The sequence below is a fragment of the Homalodisca vitripennis genome, chromosome 4 (genome assembly GCF_021130785.1).
Source record: "Homalodisca vitripennis isolate AUS2020 chromosome 4, UT_GWSS_2.1, whole genome shotgun sequence".
Classification (NCBI taxonomy): domain Eukaryota; kingdom Metazoa; phylum Arthropoda; class Insecta; order Hemiptera; family Cicadellidae; genus Homalodisca; species Homalodisca vitripennis.
This window is the reverse complement of record NC_060210.1, coordinates 50,463,935-50,490,801: the sequence shown is the minus strand read 5'-3', so window position 1 is coordinate 50,490,801 and position 26,867 is coordinate 50,463,935. Positions and strand designations below refer to the sequence as shown.

Below are 26,867 nucleotides of genomic sequence, written 5' to 3'. Positions count from 1 at the left end.
CTGTTTTTCATATTTATCAAGACTAGCTAACACAATTTTCACATTTGATGTAAAATACAAATTCATTACATTTTCCATGGCCAATCAAGTTAAATTCATGAATAGAGAATCTGAAGTTAGTTATCGTAAAATGTTCAGCGTATGGAACTTGGGGGTCCTTAGAGTTATCTATACAAACCGGAAAATGGATGTAATGGAAGAGGATATTTGCGGAAGTCTTTCCCCAAATCGCCCGGGTTTAGGTGGCTGTCTTGATCTTATTTTACCCACCACTGACTTGGCTTTTGTGGGTGAAATTAAATGCAGCGTAATCAAAGTGGTGTATCTGACATTACAATCCCTTTAGCTTCGTTCGGATCCAGCCCCCCTTAACAATATTAACTGTAACGGCCAGAAAATCGTTTCCTTGATCATCGTAAGCTTACAGTCGTATTAATGTTTATTAATTTCGTGCTACATTAACAGTTTTTCAATTGTTTGAAGGTAATACTATTTTAAAATGATTTGCTAAATCTCTGAAGAACATTTGTTCATTTATTTTATTCATACAATATGGAAGGATCAAAATGAAAATTACCAAACTCAAGAAACATTTATCACTTTAATAGCATACACACCATGTAATCCATTGACTAATTCAATCTAAATAATATTATAACCGTGTAGTTAATATTTCAACAGTACCAATATGCAACAATAAATTTAAAAGATTATTATGAACTCAAAAGCCACTATGATTTAAAAGCATGTATGTATAATCATATAAAACACATGATTTGGTTGACACATTACCACCAACATCACAAGAAACCTGTAATCGTACGTAGAAAATTCAGTATTGGAATTATTAGACGGATACTAAACATTACACCATACTTGTTCATCACAAATAGGTCGTGTTGTGAAATTTATTACCTCCTCATCCGTCGTTTTCATTTATATCTGTGGTAGTGGCACATCCTATTTATATTATATTACTTCCATTTTTGAGACAACTAGCTCAGATAATTAGTTTACAGGTTTGTAAATTGATATATCACATATTTAAAATTATCCTTCAAATGTATGTTTTGTTAACAGACATTATAAATACCACATTTCAGAAGATCCGTTTTATAAAGGAAGCCATTCACAAAACACCTGTGGTGCTTTTCAAGACGATCAAATGAAACTGCTATGTTCTCGCCTCTTCCCTCCAACGCTAATTAACTTGCAGGTTTCTCTTTGTTGCGTTGCGTTGTGCCAAGTTTTTATGTGAACTTCCTCATTATAATCCAACATTAGATCTTGTGTACAAAAGAACTAACGTATTTCTAAATTATTGGTTTATTTTATAACAGTAGTATAGCAAATAGTCAAGAGAATGTAATATTTCAAGAAAGATTTTACTGTTTATTAAGAAACAGAAAGACTTACACCTTTATATTTAGTTTTTACTGTTAGTTATAAAAATAATATTCTGGTTATCTAATATTCTACCTTAGTATAGCTTACATGAAAATATGGACCTTACATTAAAGTTAATTGGAGCTTTCTATCTCCGAAACCACTTTCAAATAGTTGAATACCTATATTTAATGAAAAGTTTTTAATTTCTGTAGATAGAAAACAACAAGACTTACACCTCTATTCTTTCCTTTGTACTGTTTTTTATTTAAAAAAATACTCTAGTTATTTCACTCGTAGCTTCTACATTAGTATGAACTTTCTTGAAAACGTGCAGTAATTACTTTCAAATAATTGAGTATCTACATTTAATGGAAAGTTGTGGATTGCTGTACATGTGAAACAACATACTTTCCAAGAACAATATTGAGTTAATATAAATTTCTATTGAACCTTCAATGTCTTTTATATGAGCAGTTTCAGTTCATGTCACAAACTGTTAACAACAAAGAATTTCTTTCTTTTAAATTATTTCATCAGTAACGATTATCGAGTATTTGATTTTTGTTCTTGGTTTAATTCTTTTAAGGAAATTTTAATGCAAAATAAAAATAACTACAAATTATGAACAAAGCAATTTTAATTCTGAAACGGCTAAAACTGTTTCCTATGCTATCTTGATTTAAATATTATTGCATTGTCTCAGCACTATAAACGGCTGTCATCTGGAAACATCAAGATATAATTATATAACAGTGGGCAATAAAAAAGTTATTTCAAGTTGTTTTTAGTGGAAAATTTTTATTTAATTTTAAAATAAACTAGCATTCACTTTTTACTATGACAATCCTCTATTCTCTCGCTTTAAGTTCTGAATCACTTCACTGATCACTGATTGAAAAAAGCAAGAGCTTGATTTGATTATCGAAATCCACTAAAATAATCAATACATGGATCCTTAATAGTTGTTGAATTCTACAATTTGAATCTACTCGTTAATCTCATCCTCATTTAACATAAGACTTTGCTTCAGGATTCATAGGTGAGGGCCTGGGATTCTGCTCGCCCGAGTACCTGGTGTGGTACGTGTTGTTCATCGTGTTCGTTACGTACGGCATGCTGCCCCTGCCACTTCGCTGGAGCATGATCGCCGGCTGTACCACGGCGCTGGTGCATGTGATCATCAGCACCATCCACAAGGTGCCCTCACAGGAGGTAGGACAACTTTCGTACATTCTGATCATAATAGCTATGTATTTTGTTTATATTGTCAGCCACATAAATAGATGTCATAATAATATTTCAAAGAACTTACTGATGAGAAATATCCTGATTTTTTTTTTAACTTATCCGACTTCTACACGCATTACGATTTGAAGAAAAATGTGACTCCATGCACTTGCAGTTATGGTGACCATAATCTTAAAATACTTTTTGTAAATTGTGTTTAATGTGTCTCAAAGTCACCTAATATGTGATTGAACTTGTTAAGGATTTCAGGATCTTTGACCACAGAATTTCCCGATTTCGAGAATATTCTTTTATTAACCTCGTTATTGTAGTTTTGTGATAGAGCCACACTGATTGTTTAAATCTGTTTTTGACAATTTCCGTAACGCACTGAACGCTTACCACTGACAACCTACTTCATGGTTTTCATTAAGGTTAACATTAACACACTCTAACTATCCACTACAAAAAAAAACTTAAGGAGTTCTTGTCATGTGTCGAACAACAGACCAAACGGACCAATCTCGATCAGAATAAAAATAGCAACAGAGTATATAATATGAAAATTTTATATTCAATTATAAGTTTTGATAAGAAAATAAATTTTACATAGATTATATGAAATAAATATTAAACTCCATTGTTACACGGTAATTTGTTACTCTTTATTTCTGAGATTCATTTTCTTATTTAATCTGTCTGCACTTACTTCAATATGAAAATTGCTACGACTGCTCAGCTACGACTTTCTTATGATTCCAATGGAGCTGGCGTTCCCTATTTGGTGTATAGCATAGCTACTACGACTGCTCAACTATCGACTTTCCTACAATTCCAATGGAGCAGGCGTTCCCTATTTGGTGTATAGCATAGCTACTACGACTGCTCAGCTATTGACTTTCCTACGATTCCAATGGAGCAGGCGTTCCCTATTTGGTGTATAGCATAGCTACTACGACTGCTCAACTATCGACTTTCCTACAATTCCAATGGAGCAGGCGTTCCCTATTTGGTGTATAGCATAGCTACTACGACTGCTCAGCTATTGACTTTCCTACGATTCCAATGGAGCAGGCGTTCCCTATTTGGTGTATAGCATAGCTACTACGACTGCTCAAATATCGACTTTCCTACAATTCCAATGGAGCAGGCGTTCCCTATTTGGTGTATAGCATAGCTACTACGACTGCTCAACTATCGACTTTCCTACAATTCCAATGGAGCAGGCGTTCCCTATTTGGTGTATAGCATAGCTACTACGACTGCTCAACTATCGACTTTCCTACAATTCCAATGGAGCAGGCGTTCCCCATTTGGTGTATAGCATAGCTACTACGACTGCTCAGCTATTGACTTTCCTACGATTCCAATGGAGCAGGCGTTCCCTATTTGGTGTATAGCATAGCTACTACGACTGCTCAACTATCGACTTTCCTACAATTCCAATGGAGCAGGCGTTCCCTATTTGGTGTATAGCATAGCTACTACGACTGCTCAACTATCGACTTTCCTACAATTCCAATGGAGAAGGCGTTCCCTATTTGGTGTATAGCATAGCTACTACGACTGCTCAACTATCGACTTTCCTACAATTCCAATGGAGCAGGCGTTCCCTATTTGGTGTATAGCATAGCTACTACGACTGCTCAACTATCGACTTTCCTACAATTCCAATGGAGCAGGCGTTCCCTATTTGGTGTATAGCATAGCTACTACGACTGCTCAGCTATTGACTTTCCTACGATTCCAATGGAGCAGGCGTTCCCTATTTGGTGTATAGCATAGCTACTACGACTGCTCAACTATCGACTTTCCTACAATTCCAATGGAGCAGGCGTTCCCTATTTGGTGTATAGCATAGCTACTACGACTGCTCAACTATCGACTTTCCTACAATTCCAATGGAGCAGGCGTTCCCTATTTGGTGTATAGCATAGCTACTACGACTGCTCAACTATCGACTTTCCTACAATTCCAATGGAGCAGGCGTTCCCTATTTGGTGTATAGCATAGCTACTACGACTGCTCAACTATCGACTTTCCTACAATTCCAATGGAGAAGGCGTTCCCTATTTGGTGTATAGCATAGCTACTACGACTGCTCAACTATCGACTTTCCTACAATTCCAATGGAGCAGGCGTTCCCTATTTGGTGTATAGCATAGCTACTACGACTGCTCAACTATCGACTTTCCTACAATTCCAATGGAGAAGGCGTTCCCTATTTGGTGTATAGCATAGCTACTACGACTGCTCAACTATCGACTTTCCTACAATTCCAATGGAGCAGGCGTTCCCTATTTGGTGTATAGCATAGCTACTACGACTGCTCAGCTATTGACTTTCCTACGATTCCAATGGAGCAGGCGTTCCCTATTTGGTGTATAGCATAGCTACTACGACTGCTCAACTATCGACTTTCCTACAATTCCAATGGAGAAGGCGTTCCCTATTTGGTGTATAGCATAGCTACTACGACTGCTCAACTATCGACTTTCCTACAATTCCAATGGAGAAGGCGTTCCCTATTTGGTGTATAGCATAGCTACTACGACTGCTCAACTATCGACTTTCCTACGATTCCAATGGAGCAGGCGTTCCCTATTTGGTGTATAGCATAGCTACTACGACTGCTCAACTATCGACTTTCCTACAATTCCAATGGAGAAGGCGTTCCCTATTTGGTGTATAGCATAGCTACTACGACTGCTCAACTATTGACTTTCCTACGATTCCAATGGAGCAGGCGTTCCCTATTTGGTGTATAGCATAGCTACTACGACTGCTCAACTATCGACTTTCCTACAATTCCAATGGAGAAGGCGTTCCCTATTTGGTGTATAGCATAGCTACTACGACTGCTTAACTATCGACTTTCCTACAATTCCAATGGAGTAGGTGTTCCCTGTTTAGTTTATGGCATCGCTTGTTTGATATGTTCCAAAATTTATAATAATTCATCATCCATCGCGAATGTGTTTAAGAGCTCTTTGAACTCTTGATGGCCAAGATAAACTATTTACTACATTTGAGGGTAAAAATAGTTATGGTTTGTGGTGGCCGGAGGGTTTTAAATGTTGAAACATAGCTACATAGGGAAATGACATATTTTTCACAAATATATAATATATTATTGACATTCTTTGTTATATTAATTTAAAATGAAATTATGCCTACGAGACATCCTTTAAAAATATATTTACATCTAGATATTTAATACACTGAGGTTCTCATTTGCGCAAATCAACACAACTGAAATATAAAACCAATCTGCGAATATATATATATATATACAGTATAATCTCGTTTAATGGATAAAAATTGCAGTTAATGAAGAAATATTTCAAGAACTGCTTGACAATAAAATTAATTTAGAAATAGGTGAGATGCTCCATATTTGTAGAGTGTGAGATATTGAAGCGTGCAGTTATTGGAACCAATGGAACGTGTTCAGTTATCGGGAAAATATCACTCTTGCAACTCGTTCTTTACATTTATAAGTGAAGCGAGTGAATACATTTTATAATTTAAATTATTATAATTTATTAATTTTAATTATGTGTGTATTTGTCTATATATGTCTAATCAATAAGTGCGTCATGTTTAACTTTTCATGTTATAAGTGCTGCAAAATAGAGAAACCTTATAAAATATAATATTTTTGAGGTTAAATGTTTATTCACATATTTTAAGTGACAACAGGTCAAACAAGTAGCATATAAGCTTGTATTCAAAGTTCCGTAAGATCCAATACACAAGACTGTTGTGGTTTTGTAATATTGTCGCTGTAAAAAATGTGTTTCTGGCTAATATTTAGTCTCAACTAGTATAAGGTTGATTCTTCGCATTGAAAATTGCAAATTAGGAAATTATTTGAAATCGAAATACGCTTGATATACTGCTATTAATAATAATTATATACTAGGAGTATATTATTTGAGATACCTTGTAAGGTCACAAGTTATTCTTTTTTCAACGAAAATATTTAAATCTCTGGCTATTTATTCAGAGTTTGGTAACACACATTATGGAAAAGAATTGTATACAAACATTATACTTATAGTAATAATAATTTGATAATAGTTATATCTGTAAAACAGATTTTTTATAAAAATAACTATTTATGAACTAGATTGAATGAGTTGAACTAAAATAATATAGTAACCTTTAGCATAATAGAGCATACCTTACATAACTTAGTTTAAGTAATTATTATTATTTATATTAAATCTTTGCTCCATAATACATACAAGAAACATAAATCCCTTATGTTTGTTATTTGTGGTATTATTTGGATAACATATTTGGGACTATATTACTTCTACTCCGTGCAGTTATTATTGATTCATTCTGAGAGTATTTATTTAACTAGATACACTCTCTTTGATCTATCTATTGAAGTATATTCAACAATTTATTTTAATGGTTTATTTTTACTTGAAGCTAAATCCTAGACATTATACAAATAACTATTGATTAATATATCTTTTAAGGCAAAAGGTTCTAGATTACCACTAGTGTATATCTTATTATACAAAACAAATTTATTTTAGACTAAAAACCTTTAAGCTTTACTGTTTTACTATTAATCAGGAAACATTTTTAAATAATCCTATAACTTATTTTTACTGACAACATTAATTTAGTCAAAATAAAATATAAAAATACGTTTTGTTTGTGACAAGGACTTCGGGTGTAAGACGAGACAGGCGTTAGCCACTGCACTGACGTACACCTGCCTCAACTTTGCGGGTTTATACACCAAATACTTGACTGATCGTGGACAGCGCAAAGCCTTCTTGGAGACTCACAGATCCACGGAAACCCGCTTCCGAACACAGAAGGAAAACGACCAGCAAGAGAAACTTCTACTCTCAGGTAATCACTTAATATTACTAATAGTCATATTACTTATTATAATATTCAATATGTTCCTTTTAACAATATCAAGGTAGTAGACCATTAATTGATATTTTACCCTAAGTAATGAAATTTATTCTAACCCCCCTTCCATTATTACATAAATGCTTTCCAAAAAACCATGAAATAGAAATCGTAAACTATATTCTATCCTGTATGAAATTCATCAGTAAAACGTTTTACTTTAAATATATATTCCGCCCACCCCCAAAAACATCGAAGTTACACCCTACATTCGTATGACATGTTCACTACAAAAAATACCTAATATAATAATATAAGGGCTCCACCCCATTGAATTTCCAGTCTAAGCACTTCATTTTATTTAAACAGGCCGTCCTATTTTACAGAAAATAAGGTAATCCTGTAAGGTTACGTTTATTCTGTGATTTTAGGGTAACCGTACAGGCTTGTAGATTGTTAGTAATAAAATGTGAACATAGATGGAACATCTTTCATATATGACATGAAATTTCATAATTTTATAAGCCAGCGTAAATTGTATTAAACAATTTCAGTAAAAGTCGTCTTAGACTCGCCACAGCAATAATATAATAGTATATTTTGATATAAGTCGTCAACTCTATAAGATTCTGTACTCAACCATCTCGGGAGAAATGGGAGAAAAGACAGTAAATCCCTTTACGTCTTACCAGTTTATTAGTCAGCCTTAAATACCTTATTCTCATTGGTGGTTTCCGGCTTATTATTAAGCTTATTGGAACTACTAAAGAGATGGAGCCTTGAGGTAAGTAGAAATTCCTTTTAATAAAATTACTTCTTACTAGAACGAAAAATATTAGTCAATAAAATTTTTTCTGTAATGTATTTATATTCTGTATTGTCTTCAATCAGATAAAAGAGAATCTGCAATACATTTTTTATCATACTGTACAACTTAAGACCGCAGTTTTAATATTTATTACATTGTTATTCACACTGTTAATACGCGTAAATAACTGTACACAAATAACGTTATTTTTTAAATATTCGCATATTACATTTCGGTAAAAACCGTCTTTTGGCGCAAAATTGTATAAAATATAAAAGAACATAAATACAAAGAAAATTAAATCAACCGTAGATAAATAATAAATACAGCTGACATGAACTCTTTCATACTCTTACATACAGAGTGATTGCCAAAACCTTGAAAGAAGTATGATAAAATAAGAAAGAAAATTTAAAATGTCCTTAGTAGCTATAGTTATAGTTATGAAGCCCTCTCTAACACTCAACCTCTAATCAACCTCATACTCAATCCAGTCTTATGCTTGAAGATTTTAGAAAATGTTAAATACACAGTACTTGGTTACTCGTGTATAAATAAAGACAAAAATACAAACTAACTTTGACTAAATATAACGCTGGTCAGTTTGTATACTAAAATAATACACCAAAATTGAGATAAAGCCGAGGAAGCCATAGAATTTATTGAACCGGAGGTGCCGTGATGATTCGACACTGACAGGAACATCGTTGAAATAGGAGAATATCCTATGCGAACAGGGATCGGAAACCAGCGTGATATACTGCATTGCACTTGCATATTTACACAGGGTCATGCATACTCTCCAAGAACGACAGTGGATGGTACAAACCACCATGAATCGGCATAGTCTCGCAAAGCAAACAGGGATGCCTTTTTATGGAGGTAACCGAACCCAAATCGCGCATACAGTTCGCAAATTTGGGCGTTTAATATTCTATAACGAAAGTTTATTAAAGTATTTTTTTCGTGTTGACATTTTTAATGAACTTATTGTACAATCTAGAAAATCTAGAATAATATTCACATCATTTTACATTCCTATATATTATATAACAAAATAGAAAAAATATACTATTTACATGACCGAACTGGATTGACAAGCTGTCGCCATCAGTCAAAATGTGACACAAAACTGTCGGATAACATCCAATGTGCGAGCTGTCATATGTCAAATCCCCACAACGTTGAATATTCAACAAGTAAACAATTATTATTAATGACTGTTGACACGAACAAGGCCCTCGCTTTACACTTTCTATACTCAGTAAAAATATGTGCAAGAACCACTTCTACTGACAAGAGCAACTTCTTCTAATGGTGATGATAAAAATACTAACAAACATTTTTTTGGGTATTAACTACATGTTTTATATATTTAGAAAATTAAACTTAAATATTTTTGTTTTTAATTTCATAAAAGTAATTAGATAAATACTGAAATTTTCCTATATTTTAAATAATTTTAACTATATACTTTTTTATAATTAGAATGTTTAAATATAGAATACAAATGTCCTGCAATCCATCTATTATTTCTGGCATAGAAATGACTGAAATATCAATTTCACATATTGATTTTTTTATTATTCATTATTTGTAGGATTCACAGAGGACTTATAACACACTGGGCGTAACAAAATATGTTTAGAATAAAATTGTGTACAATATTTCTTCCGATATAGAAGTCCCCATATGATAGATGTGTGTTTTAATAGTATTTTTGTGTGCCATATGAAGGTTGACAACATTTACTATAATCGTATATGTTACTCTCTTATTTACATAAAAATAACGATGGCAAATGTCAAAAATCCAGTTATCCTTTCAAACTATCCATCATCAATAACACACCTTACATAAATATATGTATCACAATTGTAACGATAATTAGGAAATAGTAGGTAACTAACAATGTTCCATGTTCCAGCAAACGACGGTTAAAATAGACGTATAGGCCATGTTTGATCATTTAGGCGGAGTGTGAGTGGTGTTATTGTAAGTAACTGTTGACCACAATGACCACTCGTTACAAATGGCTCCTGCTACCGATATCAGAGATTTTGCTCAAACCGATTCCACATAATAATAAAAACATAATAATTCCACATTTTAATAAAGGAGATTCCTGACTCTTGCACGCAAACAAAAATTATGTATTGAATTCTTAATATTTGTTAGGTACATATACGAGTATAAATTACAACAGACTAGTTTTACATATTTAAAATGTTATAATGTAATAGATCCAATAAATTTTGTATTATAATGCTTACATTTCATTATGTTAAAATGCCATAATGTATTATTAATTACAATATTAAAAACTTCTATTTCCTATTACAATTATTATAGGAACAAAATACGAACTAATTAGTTGTTAAATGATTATACACATGTGAATGTTGAGTTTAGCTCAATTTCCCCCTTCGCTTAGTGCAACTTCTGAAATATATATATATATATATAATATATATATATATATATATATATATATATATATAATAGTAATAATAAACAAGGTGTATTATTAAGTGTTGTAAGTTTTTAAAATAATTGCATTTCATCTAACTCTTTGTTCTGTCTAGCTTACGACAAACGCTGTTAAAAGAAACTACGTACTAATTATCCTAATGAGTAAAGTGTTTGTTTAAAAAGAAATATATTAAAAGTGCAAAACAGAATATTGCCCTATAAATCATGTTAAATAAACATTAAATTCATCAGGATGAATAGTTTTTTACAGAATATACCTAATGGAATATTTATTCTATTAGGAAACAGAACTAATATTTATTTTATTAGAATATTTATTCAAGTACTTTTAGGAAAAAAACAGATCCTAACAGTAAAGTATAAATGAGATATTCCAACAGCTTTTTGTTCATTAAAAATAAGCCGAGTCCTCTGCTTGCTACATTGTTGATTCTGCTGTTCTTTGTTAAACCTGCATGCGGCTGTAGGGTGTTTTATCATTTCATGTCCTTTTAGTGTAATGTCTGGTGGGATATCACCACTTGAACTTTAGTGCTCGTACAATCCGTACGTTGACAGCATCGTAAACTGTGACAAGTAACCATAAATATTTCAATTTGTGTCAGAAAACTTTTATCCAACCTTTTCTACATGATATAATACTATAGCAGAAATTCCACATCGGTAAAAAGGATAGTAGGGAATATTATATATATATATATATATATATATATATATATATATATATATATATATATATATAAATGGTTTTAAGCTATACAATTTATTAATGTAAGTTTATATTATTCATTCTCGTCTGAGGTCAATTTGCTCACTCATATATGAATATAGCAGTCATATCAGGATGATATATATATATATATATATATATATATATATATATATATGAAATATAATTATAAAATATAAGGATGTACATTTATCCGTTACGCCAGTTAAAACGTTTTTCTACAAACTCTCTAACTTGTTTGAAAGTACTTCTTTGTGAAAAAGTGCAAAAGCCCAAAAATATATACATATAGTATATAGCATATAATATATTGTTATATGCATATACAAGATCAGATTACAGATCTCTAAACGGAATATCCATATGTGCTTCTGTCGATTGAGCCGGAAAAACTATTTCTAACATCGCTTAACAATTTTTGTTAATCTGAACCTTATCCTTCTTTGGGTTGGATTAAAATATGTTTATTGAATAACGTATCGAGTAATCTAACATCTTAAAGATACTAAATATGGTAAAAGTCTTAAATCTTTGACAAAAGTGGTTCTGGAATTTTAAGTATCCAGCAGGAGCATCATTGGCAACTTATATCTGGAAGCTGAAATTTTCTCTAACCATCATTAAGGGTGTTTGTCATTACACACAACTGCATATTTAAGATCCGTTGTTCCAAGGCTCCGGGTCCCTTGGTCCTAAATTTTTGCGCCATTCCAGGAAGGAGGAATATCCTGAAGTAATTATAATCGAAATAAATTCTCATACTCAGTCTTCGAACAGTTATGTTCCACGACAAGACAGGTAGCAAATTTTTAAATCCATGCCATTGCGACCGAGATTACGTCTTTGTCGTATAGCCATCAAAATAATGACATTCTAAGATTCTCTGCTAAAATATAAAATGAAATTTAATTATTTTAACATATTTTTATTTGTTTTGAGTCATATACATAAGTGATACATGTTAAATAACTTTAATCCTGTTTGGAACATTTAAAACCCTTAATATGGTACGCATTTACATACGTTTTTGTGTTAATCGGTATTTTAGACGCTAGAAATTCATTTAGTTACAAAAGCAAGGTTTTTAACCATTGGTTCATTATAGTCTAATGTATTTGAGCACCAAAATTATGCCAAGTGGAATCATCTACGTAATTTTTAAAATGTCACATGTTACGTAATTATGTAATGTAATTGTTGTTAATTTAATTAACAACTATTCCTTAAAAGTAAGAAGCTTATATATTCACCAAAGCACAATCATCTAATTAGAGTTGGAAGTTTAACCTCTAGTAGGGTAGACCTTTCGGAGGAATAGAGAACAAATGGTTGTGACAAGAATGTCTGAGCAAAATGTCATGGCACTTAGTTTTGTAGTTGTAAGATGTTATATCGAGTAGTATTTAACTTCATAACGGGTAAGAGGAAGAAAGTCAGATATAAAATGCATTCACTTCACTGTACGTAGTATAATGTTAATCTGTTACTTAGCGAATGGGATATGTTTTGAAATTGTAGTTTGCGTGTGTAATTGTGTTCATGTTATAATATATCCAGATACCGTATGAGTATGATTTCAAATATAGCAACTGTAGATGACAATGAAAACATTCAGAGTATTACTTATGTCTTTATTGCTTTACCGAATGAATCTCGATGTTCATATTTAATATTATGGAGTTAGCTCACTTTGTGGACAATGACATTTTTACATTTCAAGCGAGCAACAATAGAAACGACTCACTCATTGTAAATGCGAGTATATCTCTTTATTGTTATAATAGTGCCAAGTTATTGTTTTTCTTAATCATACGAATACTCATATCGCCACTGAGGCTAAGTAGGTACAGTTTCCTCATCAACTTACAAAGAGATATTGCCACGGGAGGCTCAAAAAGGGACATTTAATTCCTCATCATTTATACAGAATAATTATAGCCGTCATATATTTAATTTTGCAGTGTTGACGGACTTCATATCTAAAGAGATGATCTGAGACATCTCCAGTGAGGTTTAGGAGGGACAGTTAATTTATCATCATTGACACAGAATAATAGCCTTCATAAAATTATTAATGCAGTTTTTCCAGACTTCGTAGCCAAGGAGATGATAAGAGACATCTCGAGTGAGGTTTAGAAGACACAGTTACTTTATCATTATTAACACAGAATAATAGTCTTTACACTTTTATTGTTGCAGTTTTGCTAGCCTTCGTAGCTACGGAATAGTCAGAGACATCTCGAGTGAGGTTTAGAAGACACAGTTAATTTATCATTATTAACACAGAATAAAAGTCTTTATATTTTTATTTTTGCAGTTTTGCCAAACTTTGTAGCCAAGGAGATGATAAGAGACATCTCGAGTGAGGTTTAGAAGACACAGTTAATTTATCATTATTAACACAGAATAAAAGTCTTTATATTTTTATTTTTGCAGTTTTGCCAAACTTCGTAGCCAAGGAGATGATAAGAGACATCTCCAGTGAGGTTTAGAATGGACAGTTAATTTATCATTATTAAAACAGAGTAAAAGCCTTTATATTTCTATTTTTGCAGTTTTGCCAGACTTCGTAGCCAAGGAGATGATAAGAGACATCTACAGTGAGGTTTAGAAGCGACAGTTAATTTATAATTATTAACACAGAATAAAAGTCTTTATATTTTTATTTTTGCAGTTTTGCCAAACTTCGTAGCCAAGGAGATGATAAGAGACATCTCCAGTGAGGTTTAGAAGCGACAGTTAATTTATCATTATTAACGCAGAATAAAAGTCTTTATATTTTTATTTTTGCAGTTTTGCCAAACTTCGTAGCCAAGGAGATGATAAGAGACATCTCCAGTGAGGTTTAGAATGGACAGTTAATTTATCATTATTAAAACAGAATAAAAGCTTTTATATTTTTATTTTTGCAGTTTTGCCAGACTTCGTAGCCAAGGAGATGATAAGAGACATCTCCAGTGAGGTTTAGAAGCGACAGTTAATTTATCATTATTAACACAGAATAAAAGTCTTTATATTTTTATTTTTGCAGTTTTGCCAAACTTCGTAGCCAAGGAGATGATAAGAGACATCTCCAGTGAGGTTTAGAAGGGACAGTTAATTTATCATTATTAACACAGAATAAAAGCCTTTATATTTTTATGTTTGCAGTTTTGCCAGACTTCGTAGCCAAGGAGATGATAAGAGATATCGCCAGTGAGGCTGAGAAGGGTCAGTTTACTCCTCATCAGTTCCATAGGATATATCTGCATTGTTACGAGAATGTCAGTATTCTCTTTGCAGACATCAAGGGCTTTACAGGTTAGTTTCTTTCAGCTTTCCAGAACAATTTTTAAATATCCTAAAGAATCCCCAATTTTATTTTTTATAAGTTTATATAAAGGAATCGAATAATAATTTTAATTTACTTTGATAATATAAAATTGCTATTTTATTTTAAAATAGCCTACCACAGACAAAAATGAATCTTATTTTTTCAAATAAAATTTTTATTATTAATTTACTTTTAAATATCACCTTATTCTGACTTATTTTTCGATGAATATTGTTACTTAAAAGACAAAAGTCTGGTTGCCCCAAAGTGGTATGCATAACCAGTGGACGTCCCTGTGCCAAAGACTTCTCTTGGTGTCCTAATGATAGTCTGGTAATTCTCCGCACCATATCGATTGAATGTACGCCTGGTAATTCTGCAGTAAACATTGAAACTGGGCTTTTTGCCCTATGGGAACATATTGAGAGCTGATATTTTGAGCTGCAGTCCAGCGGACAGCTCTTATTGCAACTCGTTTAACTTAGAGACCAGGAGAGGGGTGATGGTCATGGCTTGGATCATCATAGAGAATAGATAATTCAGAAGTTTTACTCGCACAAATGTTCACAGCGCGATCCGACGGCCAGGCCTAGTACTAAACCTAGAGCAACACTAGTGAATTCTATTGGCTGGTTCAAGTTACCAACAGCATGAAATATTTATTGAAAGCAATATTTCGACTTGATAAAATAAAATGCTTCTTCTCATATATCACATTTCAGTTTAATTACATTTTAATACAAATATTTTAATTAAAGTAATTATTTCTTATTTCACAGCTTGGGCGAGTCAGTGCAGTGCCCAAGAACTAGTCAGGGTTCTCAATGATCTCTTTGCCAAGTTTGATAAGCTTGCGGCGGTAAGTATGTGGGAAATTATAACTGATACATAATTTATAATTGTAACTTTCACTACTAAGTGATATGACCTGCTTAGCTATTACATACTATTGTCTAATAACCGTTACACCAACATAATAATAGCCATATATTGCAAATGTAAAAGTAGTAATTCAGTCTAGAGCAAAACCCATACAACTTTTACGTCAATAGATGTTCACTTCATTATATTAGGATCTATAAACCTAATAAATCTAGGATTTCATATCAACTCATTATCCTATAAAAAAACGTTCGCATGTAAACCACTCAACACATGTTCTAATAATTACAGTTAATGCGGAAAACAAACGTATAGCAATGTTGGATCGAATATAAATATTATTAAAGCAATCGATAATTAACAGTTAAACAAATGAACGAGATTAAACCAATTATTGAGAACACGAGAAGTACTTTTGAAAATCATGTTGTTGTCTGCCCATTTGTCTGCTGTGTGCGACTACTTTTGATAGAAAGATCTTAAAGACTTGAAGCTTAGTACACCAGTTCCTTATGATCTGAAACAAATATTATATTGTTTTCAAGGGCCGTAAAGTTACAAGGAATAAGTTATACCTGAGCCAGTTCGGTAAATGTTTCCCTGTGTTCTCTGTCTGGTGCTTAGATATTCCACCTATCAGTTTATTTTCGTTAATAATGTATTGAATTAATGCCTAGTCTCAAATAGATTATACAGTACTTAAATAAATGTTAAATTAATAAACAGCTACAATGGAGTATCGAATTACCCGACTGAACGTAACGAAAGAGGTATCAGAGATAACGATAAACGGAAAGATTGCTATTTGACCTTTATATCCCACAATAAATAGAATTCCTCTTTGAGCGAAGAGGAACCTATATACCAAGGTTCATATATCTATGAGCTTTATATAAAAAGTTAACGCATACACGGATAGACTGCTCTTTGACCTTTTGCCGCCAAAACCAATAGTTCCTTCCTTGTGCCAGGTAGACCTATGTAACAAGTTACAAGACTCTTGGACTTTTCTGTACAGTTATCGTACAGACGGACAGACTAACGATAGACTGCTCATTAACATTTTGCTAATAAAATCAGTATTGTCCTTCCTTACACCAGGTTGAACTATCTAACAAGTTTCAAGACTAACGATAGACTGCTCATTAACATTTTGCTAATAAAATCAGTATTGTCCTTCCTTACACCAGGTTGAACTATCTAACAAGTTTCAAGACTCTAGGACTTTTCTGTACAGTTATCGTACAGACGGACAGACTAACGATAGACTGCTCATTAACATTTTTGCTAATAAAATCAGTATTGTCCTTCCTTACACCAGGTTGAACTATCTAACAAGTTTCAAGACTCTAGGACTTTTCTGTACAGTTATCGTACAGACGGACAGACTAACGATAGACTGCTCATTAACATTTTGCTAATAAAATCAATATTGTCCTTCCTTACACCAGGTTGAACTATCTAACAAGTTTCAAGACTAACGATAGACTGCTCATTAACATTTTGCTAATAAAATCAATATTGTCCTTCCTTACACCAGGTTGAACTATCTAACAAGTTTCAAGACTCTGGGACTTTTCTGTACAGTTATCGTACAGACGGACAGACTAACGATAGACTGCTCATTAACATTTTGCTAATAAAATCAATATTGTCCTTCCTTACACCAGGTTGAACTATCTAACAAGTTTCAAGACTAACGATAGACTGCTCATTAACATTTTGCTAATAAAATCAGTATTGTCCTTCCTTACACCAGGTTGAACTATCTAACAAGTTTCAAGACTCTGGGACTTTTCTGTACAGTTATCGTACAGACGGACAGACTAACGATAGACTGCTCATTAACATTTTGCTAATAAAATCAATATTCTCCTTCCTTACACCAGGTTGAACTATCTAACAAGTTTCAAGACTCTGGGACTTTTCTGTACAGTTATCGTACAGACGGACAGACTAACGATAGACTGCTCATTAACATTTTGCTAATAAAATCAATATTGTCCTTCCTTACACCAGGTTGAACTATCTAACAAGTTTCAAGACTAACGATAGACTGCTCATTAACATTTTGCTAATAAAATCAATATTGTCCTTCCTTACACCAGGTTGAACTATCTAACAAGTTTCAAGACTCTGGGACTTTTCTGTACAGTTATCGTACAGACGGACAGACTAACGATAGACTCCTCATTAACATTTTGCTAATAAAATCAATATTGTCCTTCCTTACACCAGGTTGAACTATCTAACAAGTTTCAAGACTCTGGGACTTTTCTGTAGAGTTATCGCACAGACGAACAGACAAATGGATACCCTTTGATCTTTTTTCGCTAAAATCAATTGTGTCCTTCTTTGTACCGGATATAACTATAAAACATTTCAAGTGTCTAGGAAGTTTCTGTTGAGATATTGAACTGACGGATAGACAAAAGGACAATGACACGATTTTAAGGTCATTTCGGGTCTTTAATAACATAATTATTTGTCATAATAACATAGGATAATTGAGTGAAATAAACAAATAATAATAAACTCATAATTAAAACTCAATTCAATTATTATTATTAATTGCACTAAATAACGTACATTAGTGGCAGTATCATCTACGTATTTAACAATACAGCAAAACACGTTTACCTTGAATGTGAATGATATTAAACTGTGCAGTGTCTTATTAACATGAATAAATGTTAAAGTCTATGCATTTTATCCTTTTCATATGTCTTTATTTAATTTTAATATACTACTAATTTAATGATTTACGTTTTTACTGGTAGGAAGTTTTAGAGCCAAGTAATCACCTCAGTCGTTAATTATTTGTACGAAACCAATAGTACATTTGTAATAATAAAACGTTATGTATGTATGACTTTCAAGAGAATGTGAGTTATGCGTTTGGAATATGCAGTATAATATTACGATATCGTCTTATTTGATTATAATCTCGGTCTGCAGGTTTATGTGTAGCACTGAAGTTTGAACGTAGATAAGCCTCTCAAACATAGCATGACATATATAACATTCAAATGATATAGAATGAAATAGCTTACCTTTCCTTTTATGGCTGTCTGCTGGTCATAAGAAATATGTACATTTTATGGCAGAGTTTTATTCAGGGATTGATTTTCAACTTAGTAGTTACAATGTGAAACAACCTGCATGCAGTTGTAAGTATACCAAAGATCTACACTAATTTCTGATACATTAAGTAATTCATAAAAATCTATTATTGCCTTTTAAGAGAAAATGTTTCACACCAATAAAAACTGTTTAATTATGCAGTTTTTTTATTTCTTCCTAACCTAATTATTGAAAATATCTACTAGAGCCTTTTCGATAACATAGCGACACATTTAGAAGATCAGGAATATATAGGGTGAAAACATTTCTATCATATAAATTAAGCTGTCATGAAATGTTATAGTAAATCATGTACATTATCTGGTTTTCCATAGACAGTTTGTAAATATGTTATTTACAGATTCCGGAATACGATTTTATTGTTTAATGTCAGCATTCATGAATATCGTTACTATCACAGTTATACCAATGCTTGAAAGTAGAAATTGCCCAACAATGGATGTTCTAAAACATATTTTTCCAATTAATTATCAGTAAGAACCGTTGTCAACCTTACTTGTCAACCTATACTTGTAAAAGATAGTTTCAATCATGTTGTGAAGTAACTCCTAAACCTTTCTCATAATTTAACTTAAATTTTCTTTTCTGTTTCTATAAGTTTAGGTCAAAAAGAATTTTTTTCTTTGTGTATAATATTCAGTGCTGTAATCTAAAGGAAGAAGAGAGTCAGAATTTGTACATTATTTTAAATATGTTTAATATTTAGGTATTGTAACTGTTCTAAAATAATAATGGCGATATATTCCGTACAGTTTTTTCAAAACAAGATTTGATTAAATCAGTATTTTTCTTTAATTTTAAATTATTTGAATAGTTTTTTATACTATATAGTTTGGTTGAAATTATTTTCAGAAGTTATAATTTGCGCTACAAATACATAACTATATAATTTGCAGTGTTTGAATTTGTACGTGAATAGTTGATAGTTTAATTTGTATATATTTACAAAGTGATAAAATTCGTTGATAACGAATAAATTGCATTTGTTTATTGCTATCCGTTCACGTTATGCATTCTCGATGTGAAAAGCATACGAAAACAATGGGATGCAAAGTCTAACCCTTTGTAGATGTTTTCAGGAGAACCACTGTCTGCGCATCAAACTGTTAGGTGATTGCTATTACTGCGTGTCAGGGCTACCCAAGCCCCGGGCTGACCACGCCCACTGTTGTGTCGAGATGGGACTACACATGATTACTGCTATCCACGACGTCCGCAACAAACTCAATGTGAGTAATGACACAAGGTCAATTGTCCATTTTCAACTAGTTGTAACAAAAAAAAAGAAAGACAGCACAAACAGAATTAAGATGAAATACGAATTATCCCTGGTACAAATAATTAATATATATACAGGGATGGATAGCAAGAGAAATTCAAGCAATAAATCATAAATAAAATAGTGATTTATACGATCATCCACTGTATAAAATAGTGATTTATACGATCATCCACTGTATGAAATCGTCCGTGATACATGAAATGCAGAACTTGTCCTTGAGTTATGAATAAATGTTTAGCCTGCCTGTTATGAATAACTAACAACTATGCTTTTTCTGATTCATACGGCGTCAGAACATTGCTAGCACAATATTAACCTCTTAAAATATTTCAGCTTTGTTGTAGAAGAACATCAATAGTCTACAGACATTAAACCGAACTACCAATAGTACACATCTACCCTTAAACGTGAGTAGAAGGGAGTGAAACAGTATCGTAAGCCTACCATGTCTACAGGCCAATAGGACCAACAGTGATCAATACGCCTCAGAGTAGGCTGCCAGCTTTTTGACAATTTGGCGCTTCTGCTTTGATGAAATTATTTTCTTCTTTGATTATTTTCTCTTACTATCCTTGGTAGAGAATCTTCGCAAGTACATTCGTTTTGTTGAATTCTATTCCGTTTTTCAATTTTTGGTTCCACTATGGCGAACCTTTTCGTATCTTAACGGATTTTTCCATACTATAAATACCGTATGTAGATAGTAAACGTTTTTTCTCCCAATAGTCTAAAACACAACTACATGGAATTTTGTAGTCTCAAGTGGTAGCGTACATAATAAAATCACGTTCTTCACTAAATTCTTAATTTTGTTAAGCTCACTTAAATATAGTTTTGATATTATGTCTTCTTAGTAACCTCCATTTTGGCAAAGATCTAAATCATTGTGAAGCCTAATTTTCGTAGGTTGTTTTCAAAATCCAATAATTTGTGCTGTATTTTACCAAATTTTCCACATCCTCTCCTCTCCATTTTAGCTATCCTTATCTGATATCTAGATCATGCTATCAATTGATTTTAAATTCTCTGAACTTCAGGGCTATATTATGATGAGATTGAACGTTCAGTTATCAAATGGTTTGTTTTGGTCTTCTATATTCACAACTACCTATACTCGGGTTTGACTCTCTTATTGTCTTACTACAAATGGTATACGCCTGTTTTCTTCAATGTCTGTGGTAATTGTAGGATGTATGGCATTTATATATTGAGGGATTCATCTAATCTCTTTACGGTGAGAAGCAACTGCCCATACATAATCTACGTTGCGAACCATAACTTCGGATTTTCCCCGCTCCTTCCAGTGCGATGATCTCAAAGTTATTCATATATATGCTTGCCGCTTCAAGAGAGTGACCCCATTGCTGCCCCAACAGGCTGCATGTAGAAATTACCGTCAAAAAGAAATAAATTTATCAGAGGTTTTGTCTAAAATTAATTGTGGTTTAATTTCTGATCATTTGAATTGTTTCCGAAATTTATCAAATTGTACATATAGACATAAACCACATGCGTACTTTAAAGTAATCCATGTGTCGATAAATTGTCACAGACATTGACAGATTTCATTATTTTCCAAATAAATCCCATTTAACAGTAACAAAACCAAACTAACCTTAAAAGTACCCTGTTGTTTTTTTCAGTCTTAACCATTTTAATGAATTTTTAAGCGAAATAACTTTTACAAAATCTGGAATAACGACTTTGAAAACCAATTATTTATTTAGTATAAAATGTAATCGGTAGTTTCTGAGCAATTATCTCTAGTCAGTGTGTAAGTATAGGCACCAAAGGAGAGATTTCCGTAGGCTATGTTTCGTTCTACTCAAATATGCGTGCAATAGTTATGTTTAACAGTTAGTTTTATTGTTTTAGTATATTTTTTTGTTTACTATAAACTAAAAACAATTCTTACTATTGTACAAATTTTATTTTATCCTAAATATATTATTCCGTATAAATTTGAGTTTTTGAAATGTTACTAGCAATGATTAAAGAAGGAGAAATTTAGGTAAATATTCTGCTTTTGTACTTACATTATAAACGATAGTTTGCAGAGCAACAGATAGTTGATATCTATTGTTTATCTTCTCTGCTACCTTTTGCAGACGCCATTGCAAAAATTATTCTTTATAAACAACGACTGACGACAAGGTTTATTTAACGTGGATATCTAGCCTTGTGACGCAATATCAATAGGCGTAGATAAGCTATCTAGATTGTGTACAAGAAATCTCAGCAGTAAACATTTGAAAGTTTATAAGACTGAATCATACGGGATGATCATGAAACCATACTAACGATCCTTGCAACTTTAAAGATAAATAAATATCAATTAGTAAATAATTCGTAAACAAATGTAAAATAAGACATTACAGCACCACCAAATATCACAAACCATGTAATATGGTGCTTACTACAAACTGATAGCACAAGTGAGTGAAACAGTTATAGTTTTACTTCTGCTTTGCCAAAATTGTAAAGGGTTTAAATATAAAAATCTTGTTTTTACATAATTTGTCTGAAATTAAATACTTGTTTAATGTCTTATCTTCCAAGTCAACTCAAGAGTCAGAGTAAACATGGGCTAATGACAATGTGTAATGTAAGCAGACGCTCCATTGTTGTAAAGAGATAATAACAACACGCAATTAAATGAAGAGTTCCTTAATGTACCCTATATTTATTATTCTATATTTAATCTTACCTATTAAAATATCAATAATAAAATTTATATTTAATAATCGGACTATTTAAAACCTAGAAGTAACTTAGGGTCGTCCTCTAAAACGTGTTTGAAAGTCTTCCGAAATCAGAGACAAAACAATTATTAACTAAATCTTCTGCGAAAAGTTTTTAATTACATCATTGTCAACGACCTCAATGTCAACAAATTAATCCAATTGGACTGTCTGTACTTTTAGATCCCCCTGTCACAAACATTTAATATATATAGTTACTTTTACATTTTTCAAACCTGATTTTGCTTCATAATGAGATGATGTTTGAATTTTTATCTAGAAATAACACCATTAATCATGATTTAGTCTTATTTATTATTACATATTAGTAGAAGAATACATATTACATATTACGTATTAGAATTAGTAGTAGCAGTAGACATCTCAAGAGGATAAACAAACTAACTAAACATCATTATTTACATCAGTTGAAACTTATACGACAAAAAACAAGAAATAAAATGTGGATTTTATGATATTTAAATTGCCAAACTAAAAACAAAGTTTAAATATAGGCCTATCAATATATTTGACTGACAATATAGACATTCGTTATAAGTTAATCTAAAAGGACAATGTTACATTTTTGTACAATACTTATTATAACTACTGTATACTTATTTTGTACAGGTAGACCTCAATATGAGGATAGGGATCCACTCGGGGTCGGTTCTGTGTGGTGTGCTGGGTCTGCGCAAGTGGCAGTTCGACGTGTGGTCCTATGACGTCACACTTGCAAATCATCTTGAGTCAGGTGGAATACCTGGGTAAAGTAGTTGTTTACTTTTAATAATATCCTGCATAATTTAGTCTCAGGTTTTATGCACAAAAGAGTAAATAACTGTCATGAGCTGATTTATCAGTCTGCTGGAAGTTTGCGAGTAGCCTACTTTAATTCAGTATTGTAAAGAAAAATTTATAATAAAAGTTAGTACAAGTAAAGTTGTATTTTGATAACACTTGTGACAGAAAAAGTGAGTTCTTATCTTCCTCTGTATACTTTTTTTCTTAGTAGGCTCTGCTGCGGTGCAACGCAAGTAACTTATGACTTAATTATAAATGAAAAATGAAAAATGATGATCACTTTGAAGATCGGTATACAAAATCAAATATAAATATTCTTCAAAAATATAATATATATCTCAGTGTGTGTGTGCGCGCGCGCGCGTGTGTGTGTGATCAAATACATCAAGTATTGAAATGGCATCAGATAGGTTTTATTTTACTTTCCATACACAGGTTAAATACAAATATTTAAGTTTGTCCAGCTATAAGTCTTCTTTTAATGAACTCGTTGAGAGTGTAAAAATTATTGTTGACCAACCAAGCAGTTAGAGCAGTCTTCAATCTTCTGTATTTTCCTATTGGGAGAAATGAAGAACTGCTGAGTGCCGTGTCAAGTATTGTAGTCATGGAAGTGTCTATTCTGGAGCAGTGGTTTTCCATCAGTATACAAGATGACCTCTTTTATATAGAGGTTTACTACTGTCATAATCTTCTGAGTTCTGAAAACTTCTCTACAACTTTCTCTGAAACGTAACTCAGATAAAGATCTTATGGCCGTCTTTTGGAATATCAATACCCTCTGAATATTTGTTACCCAGGTTCCTTTGCATAATACTAGTCCATAGTATAGTACGTACATTAATGACGGATAGGGACATATTAGATGAGTTAGTTAAGGATAATTGCTAAAAGTTTCTGTATTATTTGTTATTTTTATATACGAGTATTTTCCTTTACATGAAAACACAGTAATATAAATTAAATTTAAACAGAACTGGCGGGTCAAGGTCAAGCTTTAAAACAGTTCAACTGATCATTTTTCATAATACTTACTACACTGTGTTTATTTTCAAAGTTTGACTTTGACCCAGTTCTATTTTAGTGTACTGCAGTCAACCAGTGAAGTATTTTACGTTGAGCTGGTGGTGAAACTGCTAGACAAACAGCTGTTATCATATCACATATCGAGCAGATGTGTAAGACAATGCATAGCTATAGGTTTCTCGGACTATGTCTGTCAAATTTTTAAAGTTAAAATTGAACTAAATGATACTCGTATTGATTAGTTATCTTTTATTAAAACTAAAATTAATTTATTGTCTGTTAATGTTTGTTCTTCATATACTTTTTAAGTTTAATTTTAAGGTTATGTTTAAAATGTGTACTAGAGAGTAGATAACATGTTTTATCTTCATTTAATGTCAGGTTTGATAAGTGAAACTCATCCAATAACTTTAACTGGATAAACAATTTTGAGGGGCTGCAGAATGTACATATTGTTGTGGTAATATATACTATATAATTAAACATTTTTAATTTAAAAAATCTTGTTTATTTTATAGGGAAATCATGATTAAACCCTAAAATTCATTAAAAAATTAAAAAATTGTTACAAATTTTTCATCATCTATTTTTATGAAATGTATAGTTTGTTTAATTTTGTGCAGAACTTATTCGATTTAATATCAGGGATGTACGAGTACAATCTGACATTGTTAGGTTCAAGATGAAGTGTAGTATCATGTGCTGTTTTATAAGCTAGTATTATTGCTGGATATTATTAGCTAGTCAAGGACACTTTGATGTTCAGGTGCTATAGGCTACTAGTTTACAAGGTAATTCTCTACAATTAGTGCATCAAGTCCTACTTCAACCTAATTATCCTCAAATAATAGCCATATTCCATTGAACATTGATAAAATTGAACTTAATTTCACACCCATGTCACCAATACTTTCAACGACATAATTTTTATTAAATTAAGTGTCTATTTTATGGTGAGGTTTGAGAATTGCATTTGCATCACTCATTAGTTGTTGAGAAGATAGAATGTGTGTAAGGTGCTTATCAATTAATGGGTTAAACGATACTTGGTGAATGAAACAGTTTACTTTCTAATTTACCATAAGTTGTAATTAGTTTTAAATAACTAATCTGATAAGTTATGTTATGTGTCATAAGAAAATTATTTACTCTTTAGCAATAGGCCAGTGGATGTGTTATTTCTTAATCATGGAGCTGTTGTTTAACCAGTCCAGAAATGTCAATGAAGAGGATCCATTTATCATTCAGTATTTCTCTAATGAGAGCCCATAATACACTGTGCTCTGTGGTGAGTGTGACATAACTGCACCGTGTTCATTAAAATCATACCATACAATCTGAATGTAGCTTTCTGGGTATTAAAGTTAAACTGAATGAAGTAGAAATGTTTTTATATTTCAAATTCAAATGATTTATATATATAATGTGTGTGTTTATAAATTAAAATACATATTTAATATATTTGTATTATACAGACACAAATGAACAGAACAGGATGGCATAGGAAATGAACAATAATTTAAATTGATATACAAACATTGGGGTTTAATTAAAAATTTCAATTGACATTTCATTAACACTATAGTAGGCTTTTTCCAAAAGCAGTTCTTTGTTGATAGCTTCATAATAACTTTATTTCAGAGAGACTTTTGAAAGAATTTGGGATTCTATTAACCAAATATTAACCTACAAACAATTTTATGTCCATATACAATGTACTCCTTTCCAACAATGACACATTATGAATTAAAAAGTGAACAAATTAAACAGTCATGGGAAGATATTCAATCCAGTGTTAAAATCAGTCTCCACTTACAATGTGGTTCACATTTTTATAGAGGGTGAATTTAAGTTAGTGTCGAAAAATTTTTTGGATGATACCACTCAGTATTATACACCAAAATATTAAAATAAAAAATCCCTATCCCATCTATCTTTTAACTACGACCAATTTCGCTATTTTGTTAAAAATCATGTTTTGTTTCAATAAAACCCCTTGCCCACACTTCTGGATGGACTTGATATGGACCACAATCAGAGGGACAACATAGTTTTCCAACAGGACGGTGCTCCTCCTCATTTCAGCAATGAAGTGCGTCAGTGGTTAACGGACAATTACCCGACATGGATAGGTCGCGCTGGAA

General features: G+C 32.2%; 1 protein-coding gene across 1 annotated transcript in view; it reads left to right on the top strand.

Moving 5' to 3' along the window:
• Window positions 1-26,867, top strand: part of LOC124359305 (adenylate cyclase type 8) — a 212,209-nt gene that overhangs the window by 123,571 nt on the left and 61,771 nt on the right. The window contains 6 exon segments of the mRNA XM_046811933.1: window positions 2,420-2,601; window positions 7,302-7,494; window positions 14,682-14,831; window positions 15,624-15,703; window positions 19,950-20,099; window positions 23,524-23,660. Coding sequence (XP_046667889.1) covers window positions 2,420-2,601; window positions 7,302-7,494; window positions 14,682-14,831; window positions 15,624-15,703; window positions 19,950-20,099; window positions 23,524-23,660 — 892 coding nt within the window.